At 39.6% G+C, this 22942-nt stretch overlaps 2 protein-coding genes across 15 annotated transcripts in view; one reads left to right on the top strand and one right to left on the bottom strand.

Moving 5' to 3' along the window:
- ABCB4 (ATP binding cassette subfamily B member 4) overlaps positions 1 to 18783 on the top strand; it is a 74358-nt gene extending 55575 nt beyond the window's left edge. For 4 of the 11 annotated variants that reach the window (XM_045494688.1, XM_045494693.1, XM_045494689.1 and 1 more), the window contains 8 exons: positions 2780 to 2880; positions 4460 to 4600; positions 7757 to 7913; positions 9421 to 9618; positions 10599 to 10805; positions 13587 to 13733; positions 14179 to 14352; positions 18590 to 18781. In XM_045494688.1, the coding sequence (XP_045350644.1) occupies positions 2780 to 2880; positions 4460 to 4600; positions 7757 to 7913; positions 9421 to 9618; positions 10599 to 10805; positions 13587 to 13733; positions 14179 to 14352; positions 18590 to 18679 (1215 nt within the window). In that variant the 3' untranslated portion in view covers positions 18680 to 18781. Of the gene's footprint in view, positions 1 to 2779; positions 2881 to 4459; positions 4601 to 7756; positions 7914 to 9420; positions 9619 to 10278; positions 10416 to 10457; positions 10509 to 10565; positions 10806 to 13586; positions 13734 to 14178; positions 14433 to 18589 lie in introns of those variants that run through there. The other 7 variants (XM_045494687.1, XM_045494685.1, XM_045494694.1 and 4 more) reach the window with 6 other exon arrangements.
- The window catches only part of CROT (carnitine O-octanoyltransferase), a 49094-nt gene continuing 42529 nt past the window's right edge, over positions 16378 to 22942 (bottom strand). For all 4 annotated transcript variants that reach the window (XM_045494695.1, XM_045494699.1, XM_045494696.1 and 1 more), the window contains exons 14-18: positions 22749 to 22872; positions 20461 to 20539; positions 20280 to 20373; positions 19819 to 19938; positions 16378 to 17245 (exon numbers count right to left, since the gene is read on the bottom strand). In XM_045494695.1, the coding sequence (XP_045350651.1) occupies positions 17125 to 17245; positions 19819 to 19938; positions 20280 to 20373; positions 20461 to 20539; positions 22749 to 22872 (538 nt within the window). In that variant the 3' untranslated portion in view covers positions 16378 to 17124. The remainder of the gene's footprint in view (positions 17246 to 19818; positions 19939 to 20279; positions 20374 to 20460; positions 20540 to 22748; positions 22873 to 22942) is intronic.

The raw sequence follows: 22942 nt of genomic DNA, 5'->3' as shown, positions 1-22942 counted from the left end.
TTGGCTGCTGGCTGTGTATATTTTAAGGCATCACCTCCTGGACTTGTGTTTGGCACAACTAACTGCTGAAAAAAACTCTGTAGTTTTTATTTCCCTTTTCCCCGAACCCTGTTTCTTCCACGTTTCAGAAGGGAAAATTGTCAGTAGATAGAATGAAGGTCAAGTTTTCTTAGACTAGTTACATGAAAGAAAACATCTCGAATCTAGTTAAGATAATAGTTTTCACTCTATTGAAAATGACTAGGAACACTGAAAGGTATCAGGAGGAGGGCAGTTAGAAATGACCTTATGGCAAATGAAAGATAACCTCTTGGATTATTAGTCTCCGTCTTGGTAGTCACTGTGTATGATACAGGAGAAGATCCCCAACTTCTCTGGTCCTCACTTTATACTTTAATGAACTGAGAAATTTGATCCAATAATGTCCCTTCTTTCTTCCAGCTAATATTCTCATTCTAGGAACCAGAGAATAACCTGGAGTGGCCAGTCTGAAATTATTTTTGATAACCAGTTAAACCTAATAAGGTTTTTTTTTAATATAATGTGAGTGGGGCACCTGGGGGGCTCTGTCGGTTGAGCATCAGACTCTTGATTTCTATGCAGGTAATGATCTCATGGTTGTGGGATTGAGCACTGTGTCAGGCTCCGCACTAAACATAGAGCCTGCTTAAGATTCTCTCTCCCTCTCCATCTGCCCCTAGCTCTCTCTCTCAAAAAAAAAAAAAAACAACAACTGTGTGTGTATATATTTATAATGTGAGAAACTAGAAATTTTAGATGTTGTTAGCAATGAGTCATAATTCAATTTTGTTTACTTAGTTAACTCTTAACACAGAATGAGGGTTAGAAAAAAGGTCCTGGAACACCCCTGCCCCCCATCCCCATCACAGTTTTTTGGTTGTGGGTTGTTTTTGGTTTTTTTTTTCCCCCCCACAAAAATAAAAGCTCTTACTAATCTGGGTATAGATTAATCATGGTTAAGTACATCAGGATTTGGGATCCATTTCCATTTTCATTTTTCAAAAAGGGCTTGGTAATGAGGATGTTGACTCTTTGGCTGGTACAGAGGTGGGGAGAGGCTGCATTTAATCCTCCTGACAAGGGCCCTGCCTAATGACTGAAATTATAACCCCGCTGAACCAAGCCTAGCCCATGACCAGAAAATCAAGAGGTGAATGTGAAGTCATTAACAACTAGCTTCCCCTTGTGTAAATTACAAAGCAGGGCAAGCAGTAAGCATGACGCGTTACAAATGCAGACGTGGAATTCTTGCCTACTTTTCAACTCTGGAGCCTCAGCAAGTTAGTAACTTCTCTGTGCCCCAGTTCCCACATCTACAAAAACAGGAAAATACTGATCTCACAGGGTTGGTGTGAGGCTAAGTGGGAGCCTGTCAGTTAAGTGAAGGAATACCTGGCACATAGCAAAAGCTCACAAAGCAAGTATTCTCTAGTCTGGGTATCATTACCATTAGATTTTTCATTTCTAATTAAAGATAAAAGGTCATTCAGCCTAAAATATTGAATATCTTGCCTTCATCTGGTTGCAGAGAACTGATGTAAAAATCTTAAATCTGATCAAACAAAAACATAAACTCTTATGCTCTTTGTGTTAATAGTTTAGATGAGCCACCTGTGGAACTATGCTTTATTTATTTGTTTTTAAATGTTTCTTTGTTTTGAGAGAGAGAGAGAGCAGGAGGAGGAGGGGCAGACAGAGAGGGAGACAGAGGATATGAAGCAGGCTCTGCACTGACAGCAGAGAGCCCAATAGAGGACTGAGACTCAGGAACCGTGAGATTGTAACCTGAGTCCAGGTCAGACCCTTAGACCCTGAACGGGCTAAGGCACCCAGGTGTCCCTGGAACTATGCTTTAAACTAAGTCACAGACCATTAACATTAGTCAAGGGTGGTTTGGCTATAAAAGTCAAAAAACTGCTTTGACTGGCTTGGGTAAAAAGGGTTTTGAGATAAAGACACAGGGAAGTGCAGGGAATACAGATGGATTATATTACTGTAAAATCGCCACCAGGTCCTCTGTTAGAGCCACAAGCTCCATGGTGTCTGAGTCTCTTTACACCTTTGTTCCCTTCCTCCCCTGCTGAATATTCAGACCAGCTTCCTCCGCATACCCAGTGTGGCTCCCCACATGGAGACCTTCATCTCTGAATCCACAGGACATCCTGGGTCAAGCTGTGGCCTCCAAGTCTAGTGAACCTATCCATCTGGTGTCTGCCCCTAGTTTAAGCAGGGACTTAAGGCAGAGTTATGTTGTTTACAATCGGGATCTTCGTTCCAGTTGTGAGTGACCAGTTTCTCTAGGGATATGTGCATGGAGGAAATGACTGGCCCCTTCAGTGGGCCCTTATAAATTCCATAACGTAATGCTAGGACCCTCTTTTTTAGGGCCCTACCCTGTAAAGAAAGCAAAGCCACAAAAGGCTGTGACTAAAACCAGTCAAGTAACAACTGCTGGCAGGGCTGCAAATAAAAACCAGTTTCTGGTGTCGAGACCAGTATGTTTGCTCTAAGCTTGTCAGTCTCCCTGGACATCTGAAGACTTGCCCACCAAGTCTTACAAGATTTGCTTTTAAGATGTCCAGTTTTGTCACAGAGTTCATCTTGAAGAACACATTATGCCATTGCTGTCAAAACTGAAGAAATTAAAAACCTGTCAAGAAAATGTTGAGGATTCTTTTGACAGAGCCCTAAAGTGTATATTTTTCATTATCCAAAAATGAAAGCCCCACTTCTCATCAAGATCTGTTCTATGTTACAGATTGCAACGGAAGCAATAGAAAATATTAGGACAGTTGTGTCCTTAACCCAGGAAAGAAAATTTGAGTCGATGTACGTTGAAAAATTGTATGGAGCTTACAGGTAATGAGCATATGTGATTGTTGCTAAGAAACTACTGCTTTCCTGAGGTTTAATTATTGCTCCCAAAAGATAATAAAAATTGTGCTCAAACAACAATAGAACTGGAAGGATGATATTTTCTCAGTATCTCACTGAAAATAAGTAGCTTTTTGATTGCGCTATAGGATTGGATTTTTACATCTCTTGTAGAAAAAATAGGTGTGTTCTCCAAGACCTAAAAGACACAGAGGTCTGTGCAAACAAATGTTCCTTAGTGTAGGCAACTCAGACACCCGGTGTGGGCGTTTAAGGATAAATATTATTTCAGGGAATTCCTCAAACTTTTATTTTCTTGGAACTGTGTAGACTGAACTAAAGATGAGACTTACTTGGTTGGACTATTCCATTTGTTCTCTGGATGAGGACCAGACCCAACCTACTCTGAAAACACACGTCTCCTGTCTCACTAGTTCTTACTCGAGCAGTTTAAGAAACTCACTGGCACTATTTGCCACTGGTTTCCAACCAGACAAGGCCTAGTTTTATAAATGAATACATTTTAAAACTAACAAAAATGAAAACAACTTACAGTACAACTTTGTAGACGAGAACAATAGTTCGAACGCTTATAAATTTGAAATGGGAGAATTGAAATTCTCATTCTATCTCCTTAGTTATGTACACTTCATGAAGTAATTTTTTCTCTCCATTTGATGCTTGACATATACGTGAATGTGCCATTACCTAAGACTTCTGGTTAATTTGAATTGCAAGGGAATTAAGGAAGAATTCATTTTCAATTTGATTATAATTTAAAAATTGAATAGCATTGTAAATTGTTGAGTAATTTTACATATTGACCGTGCTCACAGGATATAAGTTAAAATATCCAAATCAGTAATATTTTGAATTTTCCCGTCTTTCCAAATGCCTTCCTATTTTAATCTAGGAGAAAATAAATTACTGTTCTTTTGGAGGATTTAGAATCCTGAAGTATATATAATAAAGTAGCTCTACTGATAAAGGATAGCATGTGGTCTAATTAGAAATGGTGTCAAACACAGTGTATTAGGGCTGGTGGAATCTAGCTCAGGGAGGAGGGTGTCTGCATAAACCTCAGTGACCCTACTTGTCTGAATCTGAAATGTGAATTTGGACGTACGAGGCTATACCTTGTCATTATTAGAAGGCAAGATAGTAATGAAGAAATTGCATTGAGACCATTCCAACTTTAGTCCTAACTTTGACATCCTCCACATTTTTGATAAAACAGTCATATTTATATCATAGGGGTTGAATATCTGATTGACTAGATACTAACATTTAATAATATCAGCACCTCTCATTTGAACAACCAATAATGAGGTGCTTTGCTAGACATTTATATTTGTTTAATCCTCAAAAGAATTCTGCATCATGCTGTTTATTCCCATTATACAAATTGGAAAACGTGATGATACACAGAGAGATTGTCACTCACTCAAACTAATAAAACTGGAGTCAGAATATAAACCCAGCCTTAGAAGCTGTTGCTCTTTCTATGACAAAGTGCTAAGAGAGGCCAAAGAGAGGGTTATGAATATACTAACTTGCCTTTCAGGAATTCTGTGCAGAAGGCACACGTCTATGGAATTACTTTTAGTATTTCACAAGCATTTATGTATTTTTCCTACGCCGGTTGTTTTCGATTTGGTGCGTATCTCATCGTGAACGGACACATGCGCTTCAGAGATGTTATTCTGTAAGTAAACTTAAAAATAGATTATTCTATAAAAAGGTTTTAGAAAAAGGTTTTAGTAGGTCTATGTAAAGTTTGGGAATAGAAAAAAAAACACGTGCTCTAAAATGAGGTCAGAGAGTTGAATCTGCCACAGAAATCTGATCTTGATAATACTCCAAGTACAATTTAAACATCCGAGTTGAACTAAAATGAACCAAGCTCCTAAAAATGATCATATACCAGAATTGTAGTAATACACAGAACTCCAGTCAAGAGGAGAGCAAGGTTTCTTATTGTGGAGTGTAGGCAGAAATAAATTGTAATGAGAAAATCGCTGGTTACCATGGACTCAAAACAGAGGGTTAAATAGCTTGCTGTTGATCTGCAACCAAAGATGGCATTGATAATGGGATGGGAATGCTTAACTGAAATCTGGCAGAGCCTTGTTCCCCTGACTAGGCCTAGGATGACCTTGCCAGCATTGCCTCGTAGCCTCTCCTTTTTTCTCGGTTTCCAAGGCTAACCAGTGGTCTTCCTAACGGATGCATTCCTCTTTTCAAAATATGCTAAATACATTCAATTAGGTTGCATTCTTGTTTTGCCAAAGGGAAGCCATTCTTTTTCAGATCACTGGGCGTATTTCTGCTCTAATGGGTTGATTTTAAAGTAGTAGTGAGCAGCCTTTTTTTTGAACAGGGAAGCGTTTTCATCCAAAATTAAAATAACTATGAAAAAAGGTATATATAATGTTCATAGCTTTCAGGATCCCAGCAGGAAACAGATGCTCCTTCAAAGCGGTAACTAAGAGTTTGCTAAAGGGTCTGTTAATAAAGGTGTGAGAAGAGTTAAGGTAAGCAGTACCCAGGAAAGCTGTGAACACCCCAGCAGTTTGCAGCTAGGAACCAACCACTGAGAGCCTCAGCCTAAAGGGCCAGAGGAGGGGAAGATTCTCAGAACCCCGCATAGGGGGGCGTCTGTGGTCCCTGATGGAGGGACACCAACAACACAAGAATCTAACCAGACAGAAGCCAATGAAACAATACCCTGGCCTCACACTCCTCCAGCCCTCCCTTCCCCTGCTGTTGCCTTTCATGGCCAAACCCCATCAGAAGCCAGAGGACAAGAAAAACCTTTTGATGCCATCCATGAAGGTCACCCTCTCAGGCAGGAAGTGAGATGGTACAAGATGGGGGGTGGGGGTGAGGTGGAGAGCAGAAAGTGGTTGGAGAGGCACAAATGGCAATATCCAGCTCTGGGAATTACAACTTAGAGTACTTTTATTTTCTAGAAGAGCATCACTGAGAAAATTGGCCCTGCTTTTTTGTTTCTACTGATGAGGGAATATGAGTCAGGCTAGCCCAAGCTAGCAACCCCCTCCCCAACCCTCCCCCACCCCCTAGTCCCCAGGTGGGATCTGTGTGATACTTCTTGGACACTCCTGGCTACCCAAGAACAAAGGAAAGGGTTTAAGTGCTTGCCATGGTAATGTGGGAAACTAAAGCAAATGAAAAATTAAATTCCCTTACTGCCCTCAGCCCATTGACCAGTCCTTGAAACTGGCAGAGTGACCTCCCTCCAGGAGCTGAGCTGCTTAGATTATGACACTTTGTTAGGGGCAAAAGAGAACCTTAGCTTATTATCCCAACCTCAAGGATCCTGTAATTCTACTTCCTTTATCTCAATTGCCGCAGGATATATGCTGGCAATCATACTCCAAGCTTATGCCCCCCCCTCCCCAGTATACATGTGAAGGGTCTCATGGCTGGGGTTTTATTAAATGGTAAAAAGTGGCATTTTCCTAGCAACAGCTAGCCCTTCAAGGTCCTGGAAACCTTGCTTCCAAAATTCCTTAGATACTTACTCTCTCCCTGACCCCTTCCCAACCTGAGGGTATATAATGATTTACCTGTCAAGACCCCATACCATACAGCTCTTCCCCCTGCATGGGTCGTGTCCCCATGCTTTATTAAAATCACCTTTTTGTACCAAAGACATCTTCAAGAATTCTTTCTTGGTCGTTGGCTCTGCACCAGCCCACCATCCCCCCAAAACTTCATCACTACCATTAATAAATTAAATTCTGGATAATTGGAAGACAACTTTTTAATCTTCAATGCTAAAGCTAATTTATAGGCTATATCAGAAAGCTAGGCAGCAACATGCTGGTTCATTACTATTTTAAAATTTAGTTTTTGGTAACCAAACTTACCCAGTATTTAAGGGAAAACCTTATTACACCCACCATTCCTGCCCCCCATGTACTTAAAACGTAGTTTGATACCTCAGATTTAGAAGTTTGGGACATGAAAGTTTTTAAAAATTTTTTTAAGTATTGCTAGATAAAAATTTTCCTCCCCTCCCCTTTTTCTAGGGAAGCTCTGATGTCAGAAGTAAATAGTTTTGTGGAGATACAGATCTCAGAATCTTTAGCCCTTCCTAAAAGATACTATAATGTATTATCATTCTTCAAAGAGAAGATCATTGAAAAATAGAACTTTAGGGCAGTTGTTTTTCTGAGGGTAGTGCCAATAGTTAGCTGAATTGTAAGAGAAAACCTAGTTCTAGTAAAAGAACTTATTTTCCCTAACAAAATTTCTTTAACTACAGTGATTACTACTGTTTGGGAGCCTAGAAGAAACTACCAACTGGAAGTCAGGGCCAGCAATTCAATAGGAAACATCCTTTCTTGTTGGAGGCCGATCACACCTGCCCCCAAACTCCCCCCCCCCCAGCCACCCTCCCACCCCCCCCCAGCCACCCTCCCACCACCCCCCCAGCCACTCTCCCAACCACCCCCCCCAGCCACCCTCCCAACCCCCCCCCCCCAGCACTCTGTATGTACTTCATTCAGTTCCCTCAGGTCTAAAAAGGGTATAACTAGTCACTAAAAGTACTTGAGGTCACAGTCAGATTCAGTTATAAGCCACTTCCTGAAAAAGAAAAACCGTGGCAAGTTACATCAATTTTTGCTTCTCCTCTAGATGTCCTTTGTTAGTGGAATTTCATGGAAATGTGTGTAGTGGTCTTGTGGTGGGGTCGGGGGGAGGCAGGGATCAGGGAAGGGGTACCCAAGGGAGTAAAGAAAATCAATACTAGTAAGCAGTATGTCTTTGGACTTTGAAATATCACAGAGCTAATTATAGAAACTAAGGTTTTCATTCCTCTCCTTCCTTCTAGGGTTTTTACAGCGATTGTGTTTGGTGCGGTAGCCCTAGGACACGCTAGCTCCTTTGCTCCGGACTATGCAAAATCCAAGCTGTCTGCAGCCCACTTATTCATGCTGCTTGAAAGGCAACCTCTGATTGACAGCTACAGTAAAGAGGGCCTGAGGCCTGTGAGTTCTCCGTTGCCTGATGAATGCTTGCTTAATTTTTCCGAAAGGCTTGATGTCTGCTAGATTATAACCGCAGGATACGTTTGTAATGATTCTATCAGCCTGTTTTAGCTTACTCTGGGATATTTACAGGGCTAATATTTGGCCTGCATCCTTAACAGTTTAACAGTTCGTAAGAGGTTTCAAGGATTCTGAAATAGAGTACACTGAAAGTAAAGAAAGAGGAGCCTCGGCTCAGTGAGTGGAGCATGCGGCTCTTGATCTTGAGGTGGTGAGTTCAAGCCCCACGTTGGGCATAGAGCTTACTTAAAAAAAAATTTTTTTTTAATCTTGAAAAGCTAAAACCTCATGTATTGAATGAAAAGTCCTAATAATGAAATTAAAAAAAAAAAAATTAAAATACTCCAGATATACAAGAACTGAGTAATTCCCATGAAAACTGTTAGTTATTTCTGCATGAAGGTCTATGCATGTAATTCTATGGGTAAATGCAAATAGCAATTGTGCTGGGGTGCCTGGCTGGCTCAGTGGATATAGCATACAACTCTTTATCTCAGGATTGTGAGTTCAGGCCCCATGTTGGGTAGAGAGATAACTTAAAAAATACAATCTTTAAAAAATATTAAAAATAGCAATTGGGCTTTAATCACATTTTGTAATGACAGTGTTAAATTGGGAAGAAGGCTCCTTCATTCATATTAAGAGTAATAATGCTATACTGTCTCCAAAGTTAATTCAAATTTAGATCTGAATGTTCGTTGTAGGACATGAGCTGCTGTACATTATAATGCACAAGCAGCAGTGTGGGGAAAGAAATGAGGAGTTAGTTTTTCTGGGACTTTATCATGGATGTCACCTGCTGAGAAAATGGCCGTGCCCCATGAATGAGATAAAGACGTGGCCAGGGGGTACCCTGGGTGGCTCAGTTAAGTGTCTTGATTCTTGATTTCAGCTCAGGTCATGATCTCAGTGTTCATGAGTTTCAGCCCCACATTGGGCTCTCTTGCTGTCAGTGTAAAACCTTCTTGGGAGTCTCTGTCCCCACCCCTCTCTCTGCCCCTCCTTCTCTCTCTCTCTCACAAAAAGTAAAAAAAAAAAAAAAAAAAAAAAAAAAAAAAAAGGTGCCAGGGTTGGAGGCCAGGGCTGTCCACCGACACCTCACTCAGACACTGCACTGAACGCCCAAGCCTTTGAGCCTTTGGCCACTGGCTTGGCTCTAGCCTCAGAATCCTCATCTGGGAAAGCTAAATAGTTATCTAAATGAACCAGAAATTGAGCTTACAGAACAAGTCTTTCTAATGTGACTCTAACTTTTACCCCATTCTCCTATCTTCATTTTATGTAACAACAACTTGCTTTCAGTACCAGTGCCAACACTTAAACTGAATATGAATTTTATGTCTTTCTACTTTATCTTTGCTAAAGTTGCTGTGAAAGACTTGTAATAATTATCAGACCAATTATAATAGCAACATTAAACTTTGGTGTTGTTTTGTTTTGTTTTTAGGATAAGTTGGAAGGAAATGTGACATTTAATAAAGTCCTGTTCAACTATCCCACTCGACCAGATACCCCAGTGCTTCAGGGGCTGAGCCTGGAGGTGAAAAAGGGCCAGACGCTGGCCCTCGTGGGCAGCAGTGGCTGCGGGAAGAGCACGGTGGTCCAGCTCCTTGAGCGGTTCTACGACCCAATGGCCGGAACAGTGGTGAGCACGCTTTCTTAAGTTTGTAACCTGATTTAAGGCTTTACTTCAAGTGACTGATAAACCAGTATTCTTGTAATGGAAAAAAATGGGGCAAATAAAGGCCTATAATCCTATTTGGTGTGATGACCACATTCTATAAACCTCAAACTGGCACCCCTAGATGAGGAGATGGGAACAATAGGGTAACAATAGCTTAACTACACTGTGTAGGTATGCTGTACTAATACTCTGGTGGGAATATCTTTATTTATGGAGAGGTCAAGACTAAATGTACTTGTTTCTATTCCCTCACCCAGAAGGTTACTGCATTCTCAGCTAATAGATCACAAGACTTCTCTGGAAGCACTGCACCTCCTGCTTAAAAAAAATCACCACCACCAAAACCATATTCCCAAAGACAGTGTCCTTTGAACTTGTTTTATGTAGTATTGAACTCTTGTCCTTAGTGCCATCAGAAAGAGAAATGGGAGAAATTTAAGGCTGGTAGTTCTCAGGGAAAGAGTGGTAGAGGTAGGACAGGAGATACCCAACTTTTGGAATCTGGGGCCACATACTTACCAGCTTTTTTAACTGGTCCACCCAGAAGAGGGGAGTAAAGTCAAGTTGAAAGGTTGGAGTCATTCCAGGAACAGCAGATATAAGTAGGACACCTAATTGCAGACTTCTAGAGGCAGAAGGAACACTGGCCTGGAGGAGGGCAGATAAGGACGAAGAGGAATTTGGAAAGACAAGGCCAAATAAGCTACCATTTTGCTGGTGAGATACAAGAAAGGATGGCCTAGTCACCATAAAAATCATTTTGTTGGCCTCCAACAATGTGAGCCCTTAGAGGCTGGGAGTCTTGTTACTTCACAAACTGATGATGCCCACATGCAACAATGCTCCAAATGGTGAATCTATTAGTTTATGATTTGGGGTTTTTTTTTTTTTTTTTTTTTCTTTTTAAGCCCATCTTATAGTTTGTGGACTTTGGTTTTCAGCTCCTAGATGGTCAAGAGGCAAAGAAACTTAACATCCAGTGGCTCAGAGCCCACCTTGGAATTGTGTCCCAGGAGCCGGTCCTGTTTGACTGCAGCATTGCTGAGAATATTGCCTACGGAGACAACAGCCGGGTGGTGTCACAGGATGAAATTGTGAACGCAGCCAAAGCAGCCAACATCCATCCTTTCATCGAGACCTTACCCCGTGTAAGTTAATGCGTCACTTCTTAGGATGAAATCAGTCAACTGCAAACGGTTTTCATTCTCCAAGCAGTACACAAAGTTACACACCAACAAAATCTTAGAGGAGAATTTATCTCTTTAGTAGCACTGAGACCTTGGACAACACACTGAACTGCATACCGAGTTTCCTTACTGGCAAATGAGAATATTAGTCATCATGTCTAGATCTTATAAATGCAGTGAGAGGCAAATGAGGTGACATTAGCTGCAAACACCGTCTCTCAGGTTGCAAACTGGTGGCTGTGGGCTGCATTCAAATTGCAGTCCTGTTTGATTTATCCCTTATGGTACTTATATTTTTAATGATTTTTGAGGTAAACATGGATATGTGGTTGTAAGGAACAGAGATTTTACGTACCCTTTACCTAGCTGCCTCCAGTGCCATCTTGCCAAACTGTAATACAGTATCACAACCAGGATATTCACTGATTGAACGTGCTCATCTTAGATCCTCTAGTGTTAATCGTCATTTGCTTCTGAGTTTAGTTCTATGCACTGTTACTGCACGTGCAGACGCCTCCCCAGCATCCCTCATGTTGCCCCGTTACAGTCAGGCACCTCTCCCTTTTATCCTCACTCCACCCAACCTTTGGCCAACTACTAAGTTTTCCATTTCTCTAATTTTCTACTCTAAGAATGCTATGTAAGCATGCATAAACTATTAAGATGAGCTTTTTCCACGTAGCATAATCCCCTCAAGTTCTTGTTCTCTATAGTTCATGCCTTTTTCTCTCTTTAGTGCCATGCCATCCTGATTAGTAGGACGAGTAAGATTGCATGGTACGGGTATACCAGCTCGTTGAGCCATTCACCTGTTGAAGCCTATCTAGGTTGTGTCTAGGTTTTGGCTATTAAAATCTCCTAAGTATTACTGTACAGGTTTTAGTGTGAACTGGAGTTTTTATATCTCAGATACATGCCCACAAGTGCAGTTGCTGGACCATATGGTAATTGTGTGTTCAGTTTTCTAACAAACTGCTTAACTGTTTTCCAGAGTGTACCATCTTGTGTTCCTAGCGGCAGGTGTGAATTACAGCTTCTCTGCATCTTTGCCAGCATTTGCTGTTGTAATTCTGATAGATGTGTAGTAATAACTCATTGTGGTGGATTTCCTAATGAGAAATGTTGAACATCTTTTTACATACTTACATACTTACTTGGAAATACAGACTGTATTTCCTTTTTGGTGAAATAACTTGTTTTTTTACTTATTTTCTAATTTGAAAAAAATGTTGAGTTCTAACAGATACTTACATATTTTAGTTATTAGTCCTTTGTCAAATACATAGTTTGCAAATATTTTGAGCCAATCGATAGCTTATTTTTTCATCCTTTAACAGGGTGGGTCCTATGCAGAGCCAAGTGTTTAATTTTGATAAGGTCCAGTTAACACGTTTTCTTTATACACATTGTGCACTTGGTATCAAACAGGGCTATTTCCCGAGCCCCAGGTCTTGAAGAATTTCTCCATTTTTTTTTAAGTTTTATATTTTCGGATAAAGTTTTTCTTTAATGTTTCAATTTATTCATTTGGAGAGGGCATTCTCTTATTTGCATGGTCCCCAACTCTCCCTTGTTAGCTTATTGTAGCTACTGTGTCTGTAGCCAAAGTGCATTTAAGTCACTATGGATTTAAAAATGAGAAAAAGTTCAGTGGAACAATTTTCTCCAGTAATTGGTAAAGGTGAGTTGTCCTGCAAAGATTATTTGAAACTCGAAAGTGATGGCAGGGATCATTAATCTTGTGTCTCAGCTAGCATCTCCGGTTCCACTGAATTAAGCTGAAATAAATCTCAACTATTTTTACCTTTTCTCTTCTGCTGTAACTAACAATCACAGTCATACACTGTCAAACCCTCCATGTTGGTTAAACTTACTCACCCTTAACACCTAGTCATGGACCCTCATATAGAATTTGATTAGCAGAAAAGCTAAAGCTTCAGCTCTTTACTGACATTGGACTTGAGGAAATTCACATTACTGCCTAAGCCCTACAGTACTTTTTTGGCCCTTTATTCCTTCTGCTTTTTTTCCCCCTAGCCTAGAATGTTCTTTCTCAAGATGCAGCTTTCCAGCTTCTTTCCTTCATGCACAAAGGTTTCTTTCCTTCATGTATCTCTTGCTTGTTCTCCTGCTTTCTCTCCATAGTTGCTATTTGCTGCTTCTGATCTTTCATACCATGTTGAATATATTACTCATTTGGCACCTATTTGACCTTAAATAGAGTGCTGTATAGGTGGCTGATCTCTTCACATTATAAATTCTTTCAGGGTAACAACAAAAAAAGCTGCCTCCATTTTTATATTTCTCACAGTTGTTGGTATAACAGGTATTCCATAAATATTTAAGTGAATGAATGAGTTGAAAAGAGAATACACTAGGTTCCATATGAATATTTAACCTTAAAGTTAAAACTCAAATATTTATATTTAACCTTTAAAGACTGCAAAGACATCAGATCAATTGGCATTATGAGAATGGTAGGAACTCAAGAATTTATTGCTCAAATTTCTGTTGCAGAACACTAGTGAGAACTAAAGAACTTTCTTCCAGTGTGATTGTGATTAAGTGGGGGGAAAAATTAAATGGATCACCAAGTAGCTGTTATGTAAACTTCTGTTTCCAAATATTTTTTTCCTGTTAAGCAGAACTGTCAAATGTTGCAAAGTACAAGTTTATTCAGTATACCATGAATCATTTTGGGCGGTTAGGACTTGATTAACTTTACTAATGGTTAACTTGCAGAAATATGAAACAAGAGTGGGAGATAAGGGAACTCAGCTCTCAGGAGGTCAAAAACAGAGGATTGCTATCGCCCGAGCCCTTATCAGACAACCTCAAATCCTACTGTTGGACGAAGCTACATCAGCTCTGGATACTGAAAGTGAAAAGGTGTGGCCTCTGCCCTGATGTTCCATTTACTTTGCATAATTTTTGTGCGCTATCAATTACGAAAAAAAGTAAACAAATTTTTCCCAAATTTTGTAAAATTATCTTATTTCCTAAACCAAAAATATTCAAAAGAAAAAAGCAGCATACATCACATTTTTAGCACAATAATAAAATAGAAATAAAGGGGGACTAATAAGATAATGAGAAACTAGAAAATAATAAAAGGGAACTAGTAAGTAAGAGAACTGGACAGAAAACTTAGATACCTGTGATTTAGTGAGAATCGGTTATTATAATTAAAAAGAAAATACTTTTTAAATGCCATTTATGTAAATTTACATGCATTAAAACCAAAGACTCAAAGATTCAGAGATGAGAATATAAAAAGTAAAATATTCTTCTGTGATGGTGAAAGTTTAAGGTTTCTGTTCTGATTGATCATTAGATTGTCCAAGAAGCCCTGGACAAAGCCAGAGAAGGCCGCACCTGCATCGTGATCGCTCACCGCCTGTCCACCATCCAGAACGCAGACCTAATAGTGGTGTTTCAGAATGGCAAGGTTAAGGAGCATGGCACACATCAACAGCTGCTGGCTCAGAAAGGCATCTACTTTTCCATGGTCAGTGTCCAGGCTGGGACACAGAACTTATGAACTCTTGTTATATCTTAAAAATAAATTCAAATTATAGCTTTCTCTGATTTCAATTAGAAATAGTTTTTTTTTACAAATAATCATAATTCAGATGTATCTCATTCCATAAGTTTTAGAACATCTGATTTGCTGCTTATACTATAGCATTGCAATTTCAGGAGTTACAAGTGACACCTGTCTTGATGAGGTATAAAAATGGCAGCCTAGCTGTTATCAGAAACATACAGAGAAAAGACAAGTTCAAATAAAATAAAGCTATAGAGCTAACAGCACAGACACAGGGAAACTTCTTACTGTCCTGAATAGCTGGGTAGATGACAGGATAGATTGGAAAATTTTCCAAAGAAAAAGGAAAAAGACATTCATTGTTCCACTGCCTACTGTCTACCTTGGTGAGTTTCTGAACTATTCTTTTGGGGACCTGAGGTTTGTTTTTTCCAAAAGAATGGATTCCCAACTGTATCATCAAAGTCCAAGAGAAAATGAGATTCTTACACAAGCTAACTTCACAGGCACACATCTGTTCCTGTAAAATAAAAAATTGAACATTAAAATTTTAACTCCATAAAAATTGCAGTTATCTCAAGGGTAATTTGAAACATTGGAAACAACAATAAAATGCTAGGTTCTCTATTACTTTTTATCACTAATCCTAATTTGCCCAGAATATGTTGAGATAGGGAAAAGAAATCTAGGCAACCTTTGTAACCATACTAAAAGGTTTTTCCTTAATTTCCCATTTGTTTATAATTTACTGAGGCACTATCCATTCTCACCTCTGTCACAGGCTCTTTAGGTAAATAAACTGCCCCAGCTCCCTTCCTCTATCTGTAACAAACCAGATCTCACCAAAGATTTTTTTCACATGGAACCATGTGGGTAGTGGACTAAATTTCAGATTAACCAAGAGAAGAATAGGGCAAGGGGTTCATTACCCAAGTGGTGACTCAAAAGCCTCTGAAAATTTTACTACTACCAGTCGGGTTGAGACCCAGAAAGCTCTTTGTAAAAAGCATTACAGATGATTTTTACATCAGGCAGGTTAGGGAAACGTGTTAAAGTAGGACAGAAGAGGTTTCTCTGCAGGAGGTGAATAGTTTCTAAAATACCCAAGTCTTTAGACATTATTTAACAGTGAACCAAATGATTTTAAATCCCATGGCAATGTAGTCTATAAAATTGTACTAATGAGGAAAAAGGGCCAAAGTACAGAATAGGAGGAAATATGAACTGTTAAGGATGTATCCATTGCTAAAGAAGCCCACTCAACTTTTCACAAAGAAACAGGGGCCACCTGGGTGGCTCGGATGAGCTTCTGACTTCAGGGCAGGTCATGATCTCACGGTCTGTGGGTTCAAGCCCCGCATCGGGCTCTGTGCTGACAGCTCAGAGCCTGGAACCTGCTTTGGATTCTGTGTCTCCCTCTTTGTTCCTCCCCCACTCATGCTCGCTCTCTCTCTCCTTCAAAAATAAATAAAAACATTTAAAAAACTAAAAAAAAAAATGCTGTTTCTTCTATCAAGAAATGACACTCCCCCCGCCCCCCCCGAATCTACACTGCTACTGCAACTTATTTGGCATTTTATTGGTTAAAACAAGTGACATCAGGTGACTTCAGAGCCTAGGCCTCAAGAGGTCTTGCAAATTCTACCTTGCTCTCTGGGAACACTCCCAATGCCAAGTACAGAAGTCAAGGCTAGAATACTGAACGATCAGAGACCATGTGGAGAGTGTCCCAGGTACCAAGTCCCCAGGGAGTGGGGGCTTTACAGCCTCAGTCCAGCACCCTAGTGAATGCAGCCACATTAAACTACAGCAAGATCAGAAGAACTACCCAACTGGGTACAGTCAACTGACACCATCGTGTGAAATAATCAATTGATTTAAGACCATTAGTTTTTGGTGGTGTTGTACGCAGCAGCACCTAAGTTACATCAGAAAGTAGAAAGTCAAACAGGAATCGATTAGTTATCCAAACACCATACAAAAAGCTATAGGATTGACAGCTTTATTTTCTATTTTGAACAGCAGGGGAAAAAAACCTGTAAAATCCTGAGAATCTGATTCAACATTCAATCTTTTTAAAGTCACCAACTCTAAATATGTGCTTTCATTTTATATTCACAAACTAGTTATAATGAATTTTGATAGGTTTTTTGTCTATATGCATCATAGGGTATAAACCTCCCTCTAATTCTTATATCCAACAGAAATTCTACTTTTAAATGACCAGTAAATTGTAGTGGCCTTTCCCATCAAACAAAGCAGGCTTGTATCCCTGTGCTGAATGTGGAAGGCAATGATTTCATGGGGAGTTAGCATTTAATCATGTACTTTATATCCTTTGGCAACTAGAAAACGTTAAAGTGCTTGGAAGACAGACTCTACAATGATGGTCAGAGGATTTATAACCTACACAGGTACCAACAAAAATATTTGTAAGTTAAGAGTAAGACTTGCATTATTAAAAATTGTAGACTTGCATTGTTGAGAGGCTCATCTTCAACTTTTGCATGACGCTGTATTTCATTGTATCAATTTGCATTGCTACTGCATCAGAGGAAGCTTAAAAATCCTATTTTTATCTTCTAGGTGAGAATATATTTAAAAAACGTGATTCTACCTATTTCTACATTTAACAAGTTTCCTTAAATCAATATTCCTTTCTATCTCACATCAACAACCCACTCTCCACACCCAGTTTAATATTTTTGTAAATGCTTAATAAATGACTAGTCTCTAAAGATGAGCAGTGTTCATCAGCTGCATCATATCTTGGAAAGAACGAAAAACCAGCTGAACCAGCTTTTCTGCATCAGTTTCTGGGCAGGATTTCCAGGCTGTACTGGCCACATTAAACCTGTGAAGCACCAATAAAAAATGATTAAGTACTATACAAAAATCACAACACAAAGAGGCTCCAAATGGTGATGATGAACACAGCCATGACCTTTACACCATCTGGTAAAATGCCTACTATTATACTTAGGAGAAAAATTCTGACTTCTTGTATTACAAGGCCCTGTATCAACTGACCACCCAAACCAAGACTCTGTCTCCAGAAGCAATGTTTTTAAAGCTCTCTAGGTGATCCTCATGTGTACCCAGACTTGAGAACACTGTCCTCCAAATGGAGGACCTCTTCAACTTCTACCCCCACCCAAAGCAACTTCATTGCTAATTAATAGTCATGCTGTTTCTTTCTGTTCCTTATAAATATCAGGCTCTTTCCTACCCCACAACCATATAATTTCGTTCACCAGCAAAGTCACTGTGAAAACGTTAAGTGTATTCTACTTATTTAGAAGGCATTGTTACAGGGCTGGGGATACAACAACAGACAAATCAAAACCCCTGTTCTTCTGGGCTTATATCCTAGGAAGGGAAGAAAGAGAACATACAAATAAACATGGATACCCACTGGATGGTTATGAGTGTTCTAAAAAAAAAAAAAAAAAAATGCAGCAGGTGTGTGTGAAGGAGGCACAAGGGCTATTTTAGACCATCAGAGAAGGCCTCCCCGACCAGAGCAAATTTTAAGCAAATACCTGTACGGACTAACGGAGTGATCCCTGCATGTTATTTCAAGGAAGAGTAGGAGGCAGAGGAAATCACAACCACAAATGCCAGGAGGAGGGAGCTTGCTTGCTGTACTACAGGTACAAGAAGGCAAGGGTGGCTGCAGTAGAGTGAAAGAGGAGGAGAGCTAGAGAGGAAAGGTCAGATCTGTGACTGAGAACTTGATCAGACAGGATCTCACAGGAGGACTCTGAATTTTACTGTGAGTGAGATGAGCTCTTGGAGAATTTTGAGAAGAATGATAGGACTTGAGTCACATTTTTAAAAGGGCATCAGGGCTGTTGTGTAGACAGTGGTCTGTAAGAATGAAAGGGCGGACCCAGAAGACCACGTGAGAACCTGTTGCAATAACCTCAGTGGGAGAAGATGGTGGCTCAGCCCGGATGGTGGCACTGGAGGTAGGAGGTGGTGATCGGAGTCTGGAGAGCTGCTTTCTTGGCATAGTATTAATTCCTTCTCATCCCTAACATCTCAACTTCCCTGTTGCTCTCTGACCACACTAAGTAAAGCGGTGCTCGATCTCGCCCTCCCCACCAGTGTGTCTGTATTACCACATCAGCTTGCTTTCTGGTTCCCAGCACTCACCACTACTTACCTTCCTTATTTGCTTCTGCTCTTTCCCCAGGAGAGAATAAAATCTCTAAAAGCGAAAATCTGGTCTGTCTTGCATCCTGAGCACCTAAAACGCTACAAGTTTCCACTACATACTTCCTGAATGAGTGAATGGATGTTCTGCCCCAGGATCGGGACTTCCAAAGTCAGAGACCTGGTGTGTCTGGACTGAACCCTTGTCAATGCACACAATACAAGATCCATACTTGTCAGGAAATATGTTAGAATGCTTATGCTCTGTGTCTGATCATGATTTTAGACCAAAGACCCTTTATATTAAAACATAGTAAGATCTATGTTGAACCTTTGTAATTTAACCTTTAATTTGTACATTCATGGACATAAACTAAATACTATGGGAATAAATATCTAAGGAGTTAGATGCTAACAAATATAAGTACCACTGGTATAAGAGACTATATGCACAGGTCACACTTGACACGGAGGCAGAAGACAACATTTTGCAGAACAACCCTGACTGTAAAAACTCTTTTTAAAAAGTTAATGAAAAAAATAAATTACAAACTGAAATATGTCATACATATTATCGGTCCAATTGTTCACATTCCATCCGAAGCCCCCAATCCTACCATCTTATTCACATAGTGCTAAATGTGGCCACAGGATTTTTTACAAAGCCCCCCAAGCTCTCAAAGATCTCTGAGATGGCCAGACTATATGGATGAAGACCTTGCAAGCCATTCTCCCAATTTCATATTACCTTATTCTCCACCTAACAGGTTTTAGTATTTTCTTTCTCTTTCTTTCCACAAACATAAATCAAACCTCATCTGAAATTGCATCTGAGCAGGTAAAACATTCTTTTTTGGAATATAAATTAATTTACCTAGTCTCTTATCTTGGTCACATTAGTACTGTTAGGACTACATGAACCACCACATATTTATAGGCAATTACATTTTATGTGTTTTATTACCATAAAACACCTTGCCCAGAATGTTAATATGTGTACTGAGATTTAAGGATGATGGCAGTATATCACTGAGTCAACCTAAATTGGTGTTCTGCACAAAATGCCTAAGGGACTGATTTGACCAGTGTCCCAAAAGCAGGATAGAGAAACAAACACATATTAAATGCCCACGTGGTAAAAATAATTACCTATGTAGCGAGTGGCAGATGACAACACAGTCAGAATTACAGTGCAAGAAAGACATTCAAAAGACAGAATAAAAGCTTTCTTACTCTATAGCACAGTAAGAATGAGAAGAGCAGTCTCACCTGTCATCTCTGATGTGGTAGAAAAATCCATAGCCATTGTGTACCATGGGAACCACCACTCCCAGGACTCTTGAATACCCAACCAGACTTGTTGAGAGAACAAAGTTTCCACCTCCTCCACTATATGCCATAAAGAGAGGATATTTTACTAGGCTTACAGAAACTTACATTACTTCAGAAAAGCTTTTAGGGGCCCAGAGGTGGCTCAGTTGGTTAGGCCTCCTAGTTCAGGTCAGGTCATGACCTCTCGATTGCGGAGTTTGAGCCCCGCTTTGGGCTCTGTGCTGACAGCTCAGAGCCTGGAAGCTGCTTTAGATTCTGTGTCTCCCTCGCTCTCTGCCCCTCCCCTGCTGGCACTCGGTCTCCCTCTCTCAAAAATGAATAAATGTACATTTTAAAAAAAGCTTGTAACCTTCAGAAAGAAGGAACTGATTAAGTTATTAAACACTACATTACATTACCTTCTGGAGAAAAGTGGGTCTGTAAAGAGTTCTGGAACTGGAAGATCTTCCTCTTTTGCTATGAGTAAAAGACCTAAAAGATGACGGTCAAATCCTGCAATGAAACCCCAAGTATTAAGCTAGAAAACATTTTTCAACATGAGAGAATTTTTTTAAGTCAGAATAATTCCAACATAAGTACCTTTTCCAGCCAAACAATATTTCATCATTTTATCATGTTTTGCAAAAGCTTGTAACATCTTTCGTTGTCGCTCAAGAGGCTGTGTTAAAAATCAAGACATATTTCAATAAACCGTACAGCAACAACAACAACAAAAAAACCTGAGCTCAATGTAGTTAGGATGCGGGTCATCTGAGAGAGAAAAGATTTCTAAAAAGACCTTTAGGCACATGCTTCTATTTATTTTCCTCACTTCTACTCCCTTTTCTTTCCTATAGGTCCTGCATCTTGATTTATTTCTTTCCCAGAACAGGAAAAACAATAGGAACTTGTGGGCAGCACTGAAGTGATACTAACAACTGTCAAGACAGAAACAAGTAGGATTTCAATACTAACACACAGTTGTTCAAAATGATAAGGAAGCAGTTCTAGGACACTAAAATAAATTAACACATACATAACTATGTCTATCAAAATTAAAGAAAAAAATACAATACCAAAATACCAGGGGGAAGGAACTACCCTATCGTCTAAATGCTTCAAAAATAAATAAATAAATAAATAAAGTATCGGGGTGCCTGCCTTAGTTGGTAGGAGATGTGACTCTCGATCTCACGGTTGTGAGTTCAAGCCCCAGATTGGGTACAAAGATTACTTTAAAAACAAAACAAAAATATAAAACAAAACTGTTCTGGTTCCAACACATTAAAACAAGAATCTGTGATTTCAAAAACGTTCAACCACATTAAGAAAAGCTTCCTTTTAAGGCACTTTGGGAAAGTCTTCATTTTATTGGTGTTATCTCAAAGGTAGATTGATAATTAATCAAAATTAAAGAAAAAAATACAATACCAAAATACCAGGGGGAAGGAACTACCCTATCGTCTAAATGCTTCAAAAATAAATAAATAAATAAATAAAGTATCGGGGTGCCTGCCTTAGTTGGTAGGAGATGTGACTCTCGATCTCACGGTTGTGAGTTCAAGCCCCAGATTGGGTACAAAGATTACTTTAAAAACAAAACAAAAATATAAAACAAAACTGTTCTGGTTCCAACACATTAAAACAAGAATCTGTGATTTCAAAAACGTTCAACCACATTAAGAAAAGCTTCCTTTTAAGGCACTTTGGGAAAGTCTTCATTTTATTGGTGTTATCTCAAAGGTAGATCGATAATAGTAAAATACTCATGGTATTGAAGACACTTTGCTGAAATACCAATCAAAAGCACAATGAGATAACACCTCACACTTGTCAGAATGGCTAAAATCAACAACTCAGGAAACATATTGGCAATGATGCAGAGAAAGGGGAACCCTCTTACACTTTTGGCGGGAATGCAAACTTGTGCAGCCACTATGGAAAACAGTGTGGCGGTTCCTCAGAAAGTTAAAAATAGAACTACTCTAACAACCCAGAAACTGCACTACAAGACATTTATCCAAAGGATACAAAACTACTGATTCAAAGGGGCACATGCACCCCAAAGTTTACAGAAGCACTCCCAACAATAGTCAAATTATGGAAAGAGCCAAATGTCCACTGACTAATGAATGGATAAAGATGTGTGTGTGTGTGTGCGCGCGCGCGCATGCGCACGCGCGCGTGCCTCTCTCTCTCTATATAGAGAATATTATTCAGCCTTCAGAAAGAACAAACTCTTTCCATTTGAAAAACATGGATGGAACTAGAGTGTATTGTGCTAAACAAAGTAAGTCAGAGAAAGACACATACCATATGATTTCACTCATATATGTAATTCAAGAAACAAAACAGATCAACAAAGGGGAAAGGAAGGAAAAATAAGATAAAATCAGAAATGGAGGCAAACTGTAACAGACTCTTAACTAAACTGAGGGTTGCAGGAGAGGAGATGGGGGGGTGGGAAATGGGGGAAATGGGTGATGTGCAGTAAGAAGGGCACTTTCTGTGATGAGCAGTGAGTGTTCTATGTAAGTGATGAATCACTAAATTCTACTCCTGAAACCAATACTACATTATATGTTAACTAACTTGAATTTAAGTAAAATCTTAGAAGAGGAAGGGAGGGAGGGAGGGAGGGAGGGAACCAACTTTGCCTAGAAACAGACACAAATGGACTGCTTCTCAGGTCCTTCCTGTTTCATATTTTTCCAAGTATATACTTCATTAGCAAATGAATGAATGCTTCAAAAACTTTCAGAAAAAAATATCTGAAAGTATTTTACTGATCCAGGAGAACTGAAGCCAAGGGGTTCGTTATTCAAGGTCTAAGGATCCTTTTAACAAGTAAATAAATACTATGAATTTTTTGTTTTTCAAATACTCACACTAGTAGAGGGATCCTGCATGGACTGGCACCACGTGACTGCTTCTACTGTACATGACCTCACAGTCTCTGTGCGGCCATGATAAAAGTATCTGGTCATGGCAGTTTCATAGCAGCTGCCAGGGCTACAAGAAAAAAAAAATACAAGGATGTGTCACAAGAAAGAAAATGCTCAAACATCATCCAAAGAAAGCT

The sequence above is a fragment of the Leopardus geoffroyi genome, chromosome A2 (assembly GCF_018350155.1).
Source record: "Leopardus geoffroyi isolate Oge1 chromosome A2, O.geoffroyi_Oge1_pat1.0, whole genome shotgun sequence".
NCBI lineage: Eukaryota > Metazoa > Chordata > Mammalia > Carnivora > Felidae > Leopardus > Leopardus geoffroyi.
The sequence above is the reverse complement of the archived record's forward strand: the minus strand, read 5'-3'. Positions and strand labels throughout refer to the sequence as shown.